The sequence below is a fragment of the Myodes glareolus genome, chromosome 12 (assembly GCF_982192425.1).
Source record: "Myodes glareolus chromosome 12, mMyoGla1.1, whole genome shotgun sequence".
In the NCBI taxonomy this organism is placed as follows: Eukaryota; Metazoa; Chordata; class Mammalia; order Rodentia; family Cricetidae; genus Myodes; species Myodes glareolus.
In genome coordinates this window covers 29,937,530-29,951,827 of record NC_142037.1, presented here as the reverse complement: position 1 = coordinate 29,951,827, position 14,298 = coordinate 29,937,530, and the positions used below count along the sequence as shown (strand labels likewise).

General features: G+C 44.2%; 1 protein-coding gene across 3 annotated transcripts in view; it reads left to right on the top strand.

Moving 5' to 3' along the window:
* Msra (methionine sulfoxide reductase A) overlaps window positions 1–14,298 on the top strand; it is a 313,151-nt gene that overhangs the window by 141,282 nt on the left and 157,571 nt on the right. For 2 of the 3 annotated variants that reach the window (XM_048421857.3, XM_048421859.3), the window contains exon 3: window positions 5,003–5,122. The exons of the other annotated variant lie outside the window; for it this stretch is intronic. In XM_048421857.3, coding sequence (XP_048277814.2) covers window positions 5,003–5,122 — 120 coding nt within the window. The remainder of the gene's footprint in view (window positions 1–5,002; window positions 5,123–14,298) is intronic. 3 annotated transcript variants of the gene reach the window in all.

Genomic DNA, 14,298 nt, shown 5'->3' with positions numbered 1-14,298 from the left:
GATGAAGTCGTGCCCTGAGGGCACCCCTCCCCTTATTCCAATGCATATCAGATTTCTCATAACCCCCTTGTCTGCAAGCCTTGGCTACAACATTAAGATTCCTGGTGCTCTTTTTCTGACTTAACTGTATGTTTTGTGTCTCTTTTAGTCCTGCTTGCACTTTTTCATTGTAGATCTGCATAAGAATGATTGCTAATAACCATGTGACTGAGTCGTATTAGGCTGTTTTGATATTTTCTCCACCAAAGAAATTAGTATGTTACTCAGGCAAGTTCTTAGGATAAGTCCAGACAGCCATGTTCTTTGCCAAATATCACAAGAAATGATCTCTAGTCCAGCTGCTAATATTTCTTGAGCTGGGCCTCCATACCCTGCATGGCTTTCAGCATTACAATCTTCTAAGCTCCTATTATTCTTATAGTATAGTATAGTATAGTATAGTATAGTATAGTATAGTATAGTATAGTATAGTTCATGGTCCATTATTCTCTGCCACTTTCCAATATAAAGTCCCAAATTTTTTTGCATTTCTCTACGAAACAGCCTGGCCAAGTCTGCTATCACAATACTCCACTCCTGGTACCAACTTCTATATTAGTTATTTTTCTATTGCTGTGACAAAACACCAAGGCAACTTTAAAAGAAAAAGTTTATTTGGGCTCATGAGCGACCAGGTTGGAGAGGGCTAGAGTCCGTGTTGGTGAGGAGAACCACAGGGGACGGGGACTGATTGCTAAGAGCAGGAGCTTGGGGCTCACTGCTTTAAGTTCAGGCACAAGACAGAGAGAGAGAAAACTGGGAGTAGCTGTGTCTTTGTTTTTGCTTCTCTGTGTAGTCCTGGCTGTTCTGGAATTTGCTGTGTAGACCAGGCTGGCCTTGAACTTAGACATCTGCCTGCCTCTGCTTCCCGAGTGCAAGGATTAAAGGTATGCACCACTACCACTCAAGTGAGTTTTTAAACTCAAAAATCCCACCTCCAAAGACCCACTTCCTCCAATAACAGCCCACCTCCCAAATCCCCCCAAACAGCTCCACCACCTGGGGACCAAGTATCCAATGTCTGAGACCATGGGGACTTCTCATTCAAAATGTAAGTGTCCAAGAAAACACTGAAGGAAGACCCCAGACTCAAATAGTATGCAAGAGCAAAGATTGTCTCTCACCAGCATGTGGTTGTTCACCTGTACAAAATGATGACCATGAGAGGGGCATGTAGGCTCCTTTTAAGCTAAGCTAGGGGAATTTCAGGAACAGTAAAGTCATCACAAACATAATTGATCAAGCAAACAGCAGTTACACTGGTATATTTTGGATTGATTGAGGTTTTAGTTTTTTCATTTTTGAGCATAGCGGGGCAAGTCTGGGTCTGTTTCAGGGGGCTACAAGAACTGTCCTTTTTGGGTCACTGTCTTGTGATACTGTGGGGACTGGCTCAGGCCTCATGTGTTATTCCCTCCTCTGCTGTCAGGGTGGTGTTGACTAATGGTCCGTTGTTGGGATGAAACATTGTTTACTCTTAAAAATACTGAAACCTAGATCTAATTATAAAATGGGGGAAATTTAGGCCTCTCAGAACCTCCACAGCTTTTCTTTAAAAGCTCGTAGGACAGTCAACCCCTTTATCTGTGGAGGGTGCTTCAAGACCCTTCGTGTGCCTGAAGCAATAGGCCACTCTATGCATCTATATATCCTATGGCTTCTGTGCCGTCCATTGGAATTTCTTTGATTATCACTCCTGCACTTTGAGGCCTTCACTAAGACTGACAAGGGCTGTCTGAACACTCGCACTGAAATAGTGCTGCAGTTGATTGACTTCTGAGATGGTACAGTCACTGATGGGTGGTAGCGTACATAGTGTGGGTGTACTGGACAAGGGACGCTTCAGGTCTTGACTGGGAAAAGAATGGAGTGATGTGAAATCTCCTCACCCTACACAGGGTGAGGTACAGTTTATAAAGCCGGGAATTGATTATTTCTGAAATTTTCTACTGGATATTTTTAGATAATGATTGTTAACAAGAAAGGAAACCACCGACAAAGGGAGACAAATGGATGAACTGGACAGCCTGGGACCAACTGGGCCTGCACTGAGGGTCAGGGAGGGATGGGGGTCAAATAGCCTTTTCAAATTACTCTCTTCGTGTAAGTCCATGACAGCCTTGTGCACCATCACTATTAGCCATGGTACAGTGCCCCCCTGTTTCATTCACAGAGCCCCACAGATGCTAGATGTTCTGTGGTAGGTGTCCTCAGCTTGGCACAACTCCTGGTACCCAGCAGGGCTACTCAATTCCCTTTCCCCTTCTTCTCCAGCCATGCCCTGTTTCTTTGCTCAGCCATGGTGAAATTTTGTTTGTGCTCTAACAAATAAAGCTTGCCTGAAGATCAGAGGGTGGAGATCAGAGGGATAGAGGCCAGGCAGTGGTGGCACACATCTCTGATCCCAGCACTTGGGAATCTCATGCCTTTAATCCCAACACTAGGGAGGAGGAGACAGGAGTGATATGGCTGGGCAGAGAGAGGAATATAAGGTGGGAGGAGACAGGAGCTCAGCCCCTTTTGGTCTGAGGATTTCATAGAGATAAGAACTTTAGTGACTGGTGGCTTCTCTGACCTTTCATCTTTCACCCCCTAATATCTGACTCCAGGCTTTTATTATTAAGACCAATTAGATTCTCACTACACTCAGACAGGGCACGGAAAGAAAACCAGCCTACCAGTGCCCTATGTGCCACAGAAAGGCACTCAGTTTTAAGGATGCTTGGTACATTTTTATGTTTACTGCCAGCAAACAGTTCACTTGGCCATAGGAAAGATGGTATTATAGCAGACAACTCCCAAGTTCAGGTACTTTTATGCTGTCTTTAAGTGTTCTGTTTTTTAAAAATGTTTGTTTTACATTTTTAAACTAGTAGGAATCTACTACAAAAAATATTTTTTGAGCATAGGGTTTCACTCTGTAGCCCAGGCTGGCCCTGAACTTGAAGCAAATCTTGTGCTAGGATTACAGATGTAAGCCACCACACCCAGAGACAGAAAATTCCAAAAAAATAAAAAGAAGTCTTTTCACATACACCACTCTGATAGAACCTCGTTACAACTTTAGTATATTTTTCTCCAGTCTATTTTGGTATGATTATATCTTTATATTTATAATAAAAGCATGCATATAATTGTGTTTTTCCCTTTTAATTTAGCTGTAGATAATTATGATATAATCATATACATGCTGTACTGTCAACATAATGGTAATTTTTACTGCATTGAATTTCATTATTTTGATTTATCACCGTTGAAGGCTATTAACCTATTTTTGTTAGATTTTTTGCTCCCATTTTAGCAAGTATAATATGTCTGAGTGCTGTAGGACGTTCTGTTCACCTTCTGTTTTAAGTTACCATGTTGCTTTGAATTTTTCAGAAGTTGAATATCAACAAATGTTAAGAATGTCCTAAAGTAGATGATCTTATAGTCCCATTCAGTATCTAACCAGTGCAGAGCGTGTTTTCCAAAGGCCTGTGCCCACTTGTCTTACCCAGAACTTAGTGTGCTGATTTGGATAAAAAATGTCTCCCACAGGCTTAGCTGTTTGAACTTGTGGTCCCCAGTGCGTGGTGCTGTGAGAAGGCTATTGAACTTTTAGGAGGCGGAGCCTTGCTGGAGGAAGTACATCACTGGGAGAGGGGTTTAAGGATTGATAACCTCACCCCATTTTCAATCCTTCTTGGCTCCCTGTGGGTGGTTGAAATTTAATCGCTCAGCTTCCTGTTCCTGCTGCCATGCCCTGCCCCCTTCCACATTCATCACTCTTTGGGAATGTAAGCTGAAATGGACTCTTCCTAAGTTGCCTTTGGTCATGGTATTTGATCACAGCAACCAAAAAGGAACCAATAAAATCATATCTGACTTATTAAAGGCATATACAATTTGGGAGAGGAAGCAGTCTTGCTTACTTGTATGTGGAAACAGGTCAGAGAGTGGCAGGTGTACTGAGCAGCTGGTGATCTTCCCATAGAAGGTGGAGGTCCTGCGTGGGGGCGGTGCAATGATGTGTGCATGTGTGCTTTGCAGAGACAAGTCTTGGTTTGCATCAGATAGTCAAAGGGATCTCGTGACTGCTGGTCTAAACGTGGTGATTGCGGGTTGAGAGTGTTGGTTGCCTGTAGTTCCTTAGCTGCCCCCCACCCCTGGCCCAAACCCCCTCACTCATTATGCTCAGTAATAGAACTCAGAAAATGTTCTTTTTGGGTGAATATTGCTTTATCACTTGCAAATTTATTGTGACTTTTTTTAAAGCTGAACACATCTGTTAAGTTGTTAATTGGCAATAACTGTCTCAGTCTTTATTGATCTTGTATGTTTTCCCATTTCAGTCAACCCAGACTTACACATCTTTCTTATAATGATCCTGAGGTCAATCATTACATGAATTTTCTATTAACTTATTAAGTAAATATAGAAATCTTCTTAAAATAGACTCTTACTATGTTATTCAGAAAAATGTATTTTTGATGTCTTCAAATTACTTTAAGAAATTTTAAAATGTTTACTTGTTATTGTTCACGTGTGTGTATATTTGCATGTGAGGACAGAGGACAACTTCCTGAGAACTGGTTTTCTCCTTCTACCCGTTGAGGCCTCTTGTCATTTCTACTGTTCTGCATATGGTTCAGGGTAATTCTCCTGTCCCCACCACTATTTTGTCACAAGAACACTGGGATTACAGATGTGAGCCACTGTATGTGGCTCTTGTAGCCCTGGGGATGGAACTTTAGTCACCAGGCTTTCATAGCAAGCCTTTACCTGCTGAGCCATCTCGTTGGCACTAAATTATTCCTCAGTGCTAAAACCTTTGCTTTATACATCTTCAGTGTTGAAACCTTTGGGCCTTTTTGATCATCAGATGACAGGACAGCTTCTCCGTTCCAGCCGACAAGTGTGGTGACACATAGTGCTCGCCTTATTTTGGATCCATGATTTATCTTTGCTTTGTTCTCTGCAGGAATGGGCTGCTTCTGGGGGGCTGAGCGCAAGTTCTGGCTCTTGAAAGGCGTGTATTCAACCCAAGTGGGCTTTGCAGGAGGCTACACATGCAATCCCACCTACAAAGAAGTCTGCTCAGGTAGGGACAGTTGTTCAATCACTGGAAGAACAGGGGAGAGCTCATTCCTGCTGGTGGGTGACAAGATCTTTGAAATGGAAATATATTTAAAAATACATATTTTATCTGTCTTTTTTTTAAAAAAAACTATTTCTGTAAATACACCTCATTGTTTCTCCTATTATAGCTGTAGAGGACAATGAACATCCTGTGGAATGTATTCCACTTTTTTGCTGTGAAAAAAAAAATCCCATAACACTTAGTTGACTGGAATAATTGTTCTTTTAGCTCAGGAAACTGGGCAGGGCTCAACTTGGCAGTTCTTCTTTGAGGGTCACCTGGTTTCACTCATGGGATGGACCTTGGTCACCCTGTGGAAGGTTCAGGACTGGTTGGTCTCAGATGACCTCCTACGGCAGTCACTCACTGATGGCTGGAGAAATGGGAGTGTCTCAGACTGGCGTGAGCTAATGCAAAAAGGGGCATGTGTAAAGACCTGGAAACGGCAAGAGGATGAGCATTGATCTCCACGCACGTCATTTGATATTGTCCCAAGGACCAAACTGGGGCACACAGTGTAGCCTAGAGACAGGGATGCAGAGAGTTGTAAAGAAATCAAGAGCATCGCTACAGTGCTCTCCAACAGCAGTAGACATGTTCTAGAGGGAAATCATGAGAAGCCATACTGTGATGCATGGCTTGGTGAATTACCATTCCTGGGCCAAGTTCCCCTCCCTCCCTCCTTGGTTGTCTATAAATAAAAGTTTTCTAAAGCACATCTGTGCTAGTATTACTTAGGTTCTCTAAAGGAATGGAACTCATAGAATGAATATATAATGTATATATTCATATATAATAATATATATCCATTCATGTATATAACATATGTATCTTAAAGGTGAGAATATCACATATATATGTATATGTACATGTATTAAAAGGAGAGTTATTAGTTTGTCTTCCTCAGTATGGTGAAGCAGTCCCACAATGGTTGTCTCACAGAGGAGAGGTGGGGAATCTGATATGAAGTCCTCGTCTCCACTATCCCCGCCCGGTGTTGAAGGCCTCGAGGATTCCTGGAGAGCTGCGGATCTTCATTCTGCTCTGGAATTCTGAGCAAGTCACTTCTATTATCAGTGCAGGAATGCTGCGACTGGAGGATGGGTGGACTTGCCAGTGAGAGCCAGGGCCAGGGGGTGAAAAGCAGTTTTCTTCTTCCACGTCCTTCTGGGCTCCCACCAGAATGTGCTGCCTAATTGAGGGTGGCTTCATGGATTCAGATAATTTGATCAGGAAAGTCCCTCATAGGAGCACCCAGCATCTTGTGTTTTAGTTGATTCCAGATGCAGTCAAGTCATCCACCAAGACTGCTCATCACAATGGCTATTCTCCGTGTTTTGCTTTCCCGGTGTCGATGAACAGGTTGGTGTCCCAAGGGCAATGGTTTATGGCTATGGCAGATATGGTGTGGACTGCAAATCAGGAGGCACTACCACCTAGCCCTCTGCAGAGACAGAAGGGCTGAGTGCTGCTGAGGGGTGAACACAGGAAGATGCCCATTGCAGGTTCCAACTCCGTGCCCTTTCCTCCTGGGCTTGCTTTCTGGCATTCAACAGCTCCCTTGTTTTCCTGCTACCTAACAGTGTGTTTTTCCTGCCACCTAACAGTATAGCAGGGAAACAACTTTTATTTTTTAATAGGGTATTTTGTTCACCATCCTAAAAGGTCTTAATTAGGGACTCTCTGGAGACCTGTGGTCTATGTTGACATAAGCAATATTTAAAAACATAGCTGGGCCTGGTACTATAGCCCTCTACATCCACATGTTAAGGAGGCTGAGAAAGGAGGATTACAAGTTCAAGGCCCATCTATAGTATGAGTTCTAGGCAAGCTTAGACAATTTAGCAAGATCTTGTCTATAAACAAAGGGAAAGAAAAGAAGTCCGGGGACACATCTCAGTGGCAGGTGGCTTGCTCAGTGTGTGCAAGGTCTTCAGTTCAACCCTGAGCATCACACAGAAAAGAAAGCAAAGTAATAAAATGATGTTCTAAATATGTGAATAGTTTTATCTTTTAACAATAAATGCTTGAGGGCCAGGCATGCTTGTAATCCCAGCTCTTGGGAAGCTAAGGCAGAAAGATCATGAATAAAAGGCCAGCTTGGGCTATATAGGTTTAGGTTCCCTGTAGCTTTTAGTGAGACCTTGTTACAACCAAACACAGATTTTAAAAATGGAAAGAGAAAAAAAAAGCCAAGGGTTTGAGGGCATTATTTATGGAAGAGCACCTGGAATCATGGACACCTGAGGGAGCAGGAAGAACGTTGTGGAAAAGTGGGCATCCTGGTTTCTGGAAAAAAGCACGAGTTTTGCTTCTGAATGTCACCGCAGCCATGAAGCTGCCCAAAACACGTGTGTTCTTGTTTTTCCTGATCATAAGGAAGAACACTCCAGCACTAGGGATGCAGAACATGCAACACATTCTTTAGTGATCAATCCATACGTTTTTGCTTCTGTTTCAAAATTAAAGATGCTTATGTAGAGCTATAAGTGGAGATGCCAATGGGTCCTGGAGGTCATCCAGGTCATTCTCTCAGGTCTCAGCAATGGGAATGAATAGATGTCCTCCTGTAATTCCAGATGTGGCATAATGGCTCAGGAGGAAAGGTTGCCAAGAAAACCCACAGGGGCTGGGGAGATGGGCCACTGATAAAGTTGCTTGCTCACAAGCTAGATTGCTTGAGTTTGAATCTTTAGGACCCATGTAAAAGCATCTACAATCCCAGCATCCCTTACCTGGGGATGGGAGACAGAGACAAAAGAATCCATGTAAGCTAATGGTCCAGCTAGCTGAGCTTAGGAAGCACGGAAGAGATTCTGTCTCAGGAGGTGGAAAGGTGAGAACCAATACTTCAGGACTGTCCCCTGACCTCTACATATGTTCACCATGGTACATATACACACAAATGAAGAAATAAATCCTTAGACACCTGTTCTCTATACTATTAGCCTCACTCTACAAAGGGCAAAAGCAAGTTCTGATATTGTAATAGCTGATTTGTGTAACTATAGGCACTTTCCTCATTGACAATATAATTGCCAAGTGAATTCCTACTGTATGATAAGCACTGTAATAAGTATTTTTAAGTCTTTGCTTTTTTTTTCTCATGCAATCACATGGCAACCCAGTCTCTGTCTTCTACAAGAATCACCACTGAGACTCAGAGAACTCATGTGATTCTCCCAGGGCCTCCATAGCCTGAATTCCGCCTCCATTGCCCTCTCCTAATAGTTTATGCCATTGACCCTGGTGCAAGCCTCCTGGCTGTTGCTACAGCCTGGTTGTCCTCCATTCAACCATTCACACTTCCTTCCTCTTTCAAATCTGTCCACTGACTGAGCTTCAAAGTATATTGCAGTGTTTTTATATGACTCCTGTGTGGAAAGTGTTTTGTCCTACAGATGTTTTAATTTGAAAGGAAAGAAGTATCAATTCCTGTATATTCAGTCCATGCAAACAGTTGGTATCAGGCTGCAGCAGAGGGTGAATATGGAAGTCAAGGGGTTTCAGAGAGAAAGAGACAGAGAGCTATCCGTTCTATCCCAACAGGACTGCTAATCTAGGGCAGAACAAAAGGCATGGTTGTTATGGAAACTGATTCCAGAATACAAAGAGACCATGTTGGGTTCTACCCAGACTCAAAAATGAAAGGTGGTGTCTTTGTCTGGAATTTGTTGTAGTGATTATAAAAGTTAGACTGGGTAAAAGGTACCTCTTGCCTAAGAGCAGTAGAACCCTCAAGCCCCCAAAAGTAGCAGGAACACAGCACCCAGCTAGGGTGATAGTAGGAAGGAACCAGTTAAAGATTTTGAACTGAGAAAGGGGTATGTAAACAACACAGATCGCCTGCCTGGACTGTCCTGGGAAGCCCCCAGTGCTCCCCGCTTGGCTGAAATCTGTCACCCTGGAAAGATTTGATTGGATAAGAAAAAATGCAAAAAAAAACCCCTAAAACTATCCAAGAGATGCGGCTTGCTGAGGTTCAGAGTATATATCCTCTAATCAGCATCGGTTTCAGCCATTTTCTCGTGCAATCTAGATAACTCTGGAATAGTGATTGCAGCCATGACTGCTTCCTAGAGGTTTCTGCCGACTGGGAGGGAACTGGAAGCCCCTCCTGTGCTAGGCAGTGCTCCTGAGCTTAAAGCCCCATTTGGTTCTTGGGCCAGGTACCTGGACTGCAGGGAGGGATTGTCTGAGCACCAACCCACAGGATCTGCATAGCCTACACTTCCCCCTTCAGACCGTCTGACATGACGCCAAGGCAGGGCTTCTGCATGTGCATCTCTGTGCACAGGTCATGAGCCGCTTGCCCCAGAGCCAGAGCCTCCTGAAGGTCATGTGATCTTGCCTGTGGGGATACAGTTTCAGCAGACAGGCAAATGTGTTTGGGTGCAAAAGCAGTATGTTTATAGAAAGGGTGTGTCCTCCTGTTCCCATGGTGTTTCTAAAGTAGGCAGATGGCAGGCAACTAAAACCCAAGAGAGAGTTTGGATAGGGCACATGGAAGAGACATAGACACCAACTAGCTGCTGATAAGAGAGATGACCCAACACTGACAGGGGGTAGTGTCTCAGTTCCTTTTCTATGACAAAACGCCATGGCCAAGACAATTTATGAACGAGTTTAATTGGGCTTATGGTTTCAGAGGCTTAGCGTCCATGATGGTGGGTCAAAGGCATGACAGCAGGAACAGCTAAGAGCTCACATCTTGATCTGCAAGTAGAAAACAGAGGCACACTGGGAATGTCAGTAATCTTTTGGAACTTCAAAGCCAGTCCCCAGTGACATACCTCTTTCAACAAAGTCACACCTCCTAATCTTTCCCCAAAATTTTAGTAACTGGGACCAAGTATTCAAATATATGAGCTTATGGGTGCATTCTCATTCAAACTACCACAGGTAGGGGTGCCTGGCATCTGTTAATCCCATCAACTGAGAATAAGACCACTACCATAATTTCTGAACCAAATTTGAAATAAAGTTTAATTAAATACTGGCCAGGATAATGGACTCTGGCCAGGACCATTTAAGGTTCCCAGAAAATGGTGATAGTCACATTTTGCAGATGCTCAAAAAGGCAGCCCCATAAGGCCACTGTCTTTATTTCCTATCAGGTTCAATCAGGGGCAAGCATAGATCCCAATGTACTTCCTGCCTGTTTACTTCCTGCCTACGTCCAACCAGGGACAAGCATACATCCGAACATATTTCCTACACACACACACACACACACACACACACACGCACACACACACACACACACACACACACACACACACACACTTCTTGCCTACATGTGATCAAGCACATCCAGTGTAGTTGAGTCAAATAAACGTGTCTAACGGAGTGAAAACAAGCAGCAACCTCCACCATTTCAAAAAGTATCTGTCCTTGGGCAAGGGGCTTACAGGTTAGAGACATTTTTGTTTTATGGATCTCTTAGGCACAGTAATTAAAACATAAAACATAACTTTGGTTCTCACACGTCCAAACAGGACACATAGGAGTGGGCTCAGTGATAAATGCGTACCAGGCTATCCTCATCCGTGCATGTGACCGGAGCCTTATGCTATACAAATTATTGGGTGCTGATGTTTCTTTCAGTCTTTTAAATAGTGCAGTCCCTTGGGAAAGGAAGAAAAAGATGTCTGTGTTGAGGTGCTAGAGTGGCCGTCACATAGGTGGGAAGAGACCGGCTTCTGAGTTACCGGACTCAGAACAACAATTGGCTAGCCTTGACTTTATAGATCCCACCAAGAGGTTGATGAGCCTGTGAATCCTGTAGTGGGAGGTTTTGCTGATCCCTCTAGAGTACTCTGAGCAGCCATGCAGCCTCTAAACCGTGGCATTCTTAATTGCTGTGCCGCCAGATTCTTGCTCTGATCCTTCTGCTGTACCTTCTCATCTGTTGACCTGTGGAGATCATTTCCAGGCAGACGATACAATGAGACCAGGCCAGTTAGGCAGGCAGACAGACAAATTCTCATTTTACATCAAATCTGATGTCACCCTCATTGTATGTCTCAGTCTATGTTGAGTTTAGTCTGCAAAGGTCATTCTCTGCTGGTTGGATTAACCCTAGGGTGGCACTAGAGGATGGCAATGGAGTTTAGGCCTGCAACGATGAGAGGCAGAAGGTAGGGCCTCCATAGCTCCACCAAAGGCTGTGACTGTCATCTTCATCCTCCGCATAGGCCCCACATTCCATTGGAATGTGATTTCTTTACCTACCTCCTCACTCACAGGGCATGTTTTAAGAGTACTGATTCTCCTGGGATATGTGTCCAAACTTACTTTCTCAGACTTGTCAAATGTTAAATCTGTCGCACAGGCCAGCATGTTCCCTTCCTGGAGCGCTGTACTGTGGTTTGTGTTGTTTTGTTTTATAATGGTCCTACTGTAGTTCAGGCTGGCTGGGCGCTTGTAGTCCTCCTGCCTCAGTTTCCCAAATTCTTGGACTATAGGCATGCTACTCCCCTTTCTTGGTTGTCCAGGTGTTTCACACCTGGCCTTTGACCCCTTTTAGAGTCACACTCTGGGTCTTACACCATGCACATGGTCTCGGCTTTGATGTGAGACAGCCTTGATCATAGCCAACAAACCTTGCAGAATCATTCTCCCTCCACGACTTGCTTACACTGCAGTCATCTGAAATCTCATTGACCACCATTCCCTCCCTAAAACCATTTGAAGGATTTTCTCTGCTAGAACCCAGATTGGGGCGACATAGCTGTGAGGATTCTGCCTTCTGTGGAGGCGTTTTCATATGAATGAATGAATGAATGAATGAATAACATAGATAGATAGATAGATATACATATAGACAGATATATATGAATATATTAGTTACTATGAATGGCTTACATGCAAAAACATGATACTAGATTCTGGTAATGCACAATGTGAAGACAATAACCCAGTCTGTCTTCTGGAACTTTTTTCCCTTTGGTTAATGAAACCTTGTTGTTCTATGCTTCTTTAAGGGGTTGAACTGGCTCTAGCTTTCTCTTTATTCACATGTGCCACATACAATGCACTCCGCTTGCACGCACGTGCGCACACACACACATACACACACACACACAACACTACACAGACACCCTCCACACACACACCCTCTCCAAACTCCACACACACATACCCTCCACACACACACACACCCTCCACACTCCACACACACCCTCCACACACACTCCACACATACACAACACTCCACACACACAACACTCCACACACACACACACACACACACACACACACACACACACACACACCATGCATTCTGCACACACTCCCTGAAAGGATTGTTATGCAAACCTGCTGATTAGCTGGCCTGCTGTTGTCTCACTCCACTGATTCTAATTGAGCTATTCAGAGTCCTCAATGCCCTGGTAGAGAATTATTCTTACACTTTGTAATAACAACCATGCAGATGAAAATATGAAAAGGCATTCTGCAACGGGTAAGCACTTCGGGTTAATTTTGGCACATTAGCCAAGCGTACAAACTCCATATTGCTGGTGAAGGAGCCTGGGCTGTGCATTCATTGGGTGAGGTCTTCTCATATTTTGCTTACAGATGTTCATAACAATGCCATGTTTATCATTCCATTCAAAAGCCTTTTGAAATCTACTCAGCTAAGTGGCACCAGAACCCAAAGCAAGAGAGGGGCCAGGCCACTCTCCCCTCCTCCGAGCTCATATGGTCACCAGAACAGCCTGAGGTCTAAACACATCAGCAGGCAAACTGTGCCACAGAGGTGCCCAGCGGGAGCTAGGTCTGAGAGCAGCTGAGAGCGGCAATCCTCCTGTGGCCTCTCAGGGGTGTTTGTCCCCAGGGCACCCTCCCCAGCCTGTTTCCTCTCTTACAAAGCAGGGGTGAAGCTACTTTCTGAAGCCAGCACAGTGATGGTTAAATGCGTCTAAGTTTTATTTTTATTTTGTTGATGTTCAGTGTGCTGTATACATGCGAGTATATGAGGTGCACGTGTCTGGCTGGCATGTGAGGAGGACATCTGGTATCCCGCCCTGTCATCTTCTGCCTTATCCCATCGAGACAGGGTCTCTCCCTGAACCTGGAGCTTATGGAACGGTCTAGGCCAACCAGAACCGGGCTCCACTTGTCTCGATCCCAAAGTGCTGGCAAGGTGGGTGTGCTCAGCCATGCTCAGCTGGAGACCTGAACTTCGGTCCCCCTCCTTGTACAGTGAGTGCTCTTTCTCACTAAGCCATCTCTCCAGCTCCCCGATTTCTTCCTGAAAATAAGATCATTTCAGAGCTGGAAGATGACTCAGTGAGGAAAGATGCTTGTCCCCATGCCTGGCAATTTTCCCTGGGTTGCACATGGAGGAAAAAGAAAACCAACTCACACATTGCCCTCTGACCTCCACATGCCTTTCATAAGTTCAATAAATCAATGCAAAAATATTTCAGAAGGAAAATATTTCAAATCAGATATGTCTTAGAAAATCCGGGACTTGCCCTGAAGGAAAGAAGGCTGAAGAGGTGTCAGTATAGGTCACAGTACTTATACCTACACCAGCTCTGCCTATGCCTATGAACCCTCATTTTTCTGGGCTCTTATGATCTTTCCCACCCTTTCCCCAGTACCTGTTACCATCTCCTGAAGCTTCAGTGCTCCGGCTGAGCACGAAATCAGCCTCTCTCCACGCACGTAAAGCACTCAGTGTGTCTTTTCAGTTCAAAGTAATTTCTGCAGTGTTTGGGTGGAGGTGCCGAGACTGCAATTCTTCCAGGAGTTAAGGGATCTATTCTTCAAAGGAGGGAGGGGCCGGAGCAGAGCTCATCAGGTAATGGAAACCTCCATCTCAATCTCTCTCAGACAGCATTCACTCTCTCAGTGCATAGTCAACCTCATTGTACCTTTGTCAATGCCAGTCAAGGAAAATTACCAAGTTATTGACACCTCTCCCCACATGCAAGGATCTTGGTGTTCACTCCTGTAACAGGCAATTTGATGGTTTTTTTGTCCCCCTTATTTGAGACATAAATTTGGGCCTTGAACTTGGCACAAACAGAATGAAAATGCTTCTCTTTAAAAAAAAAAAAAAGGAGGAAGAAAGTTCAGAGGTCAAGGAGCTTCAAGCTGCAGCTATAACCCCCAGGACCTCTATC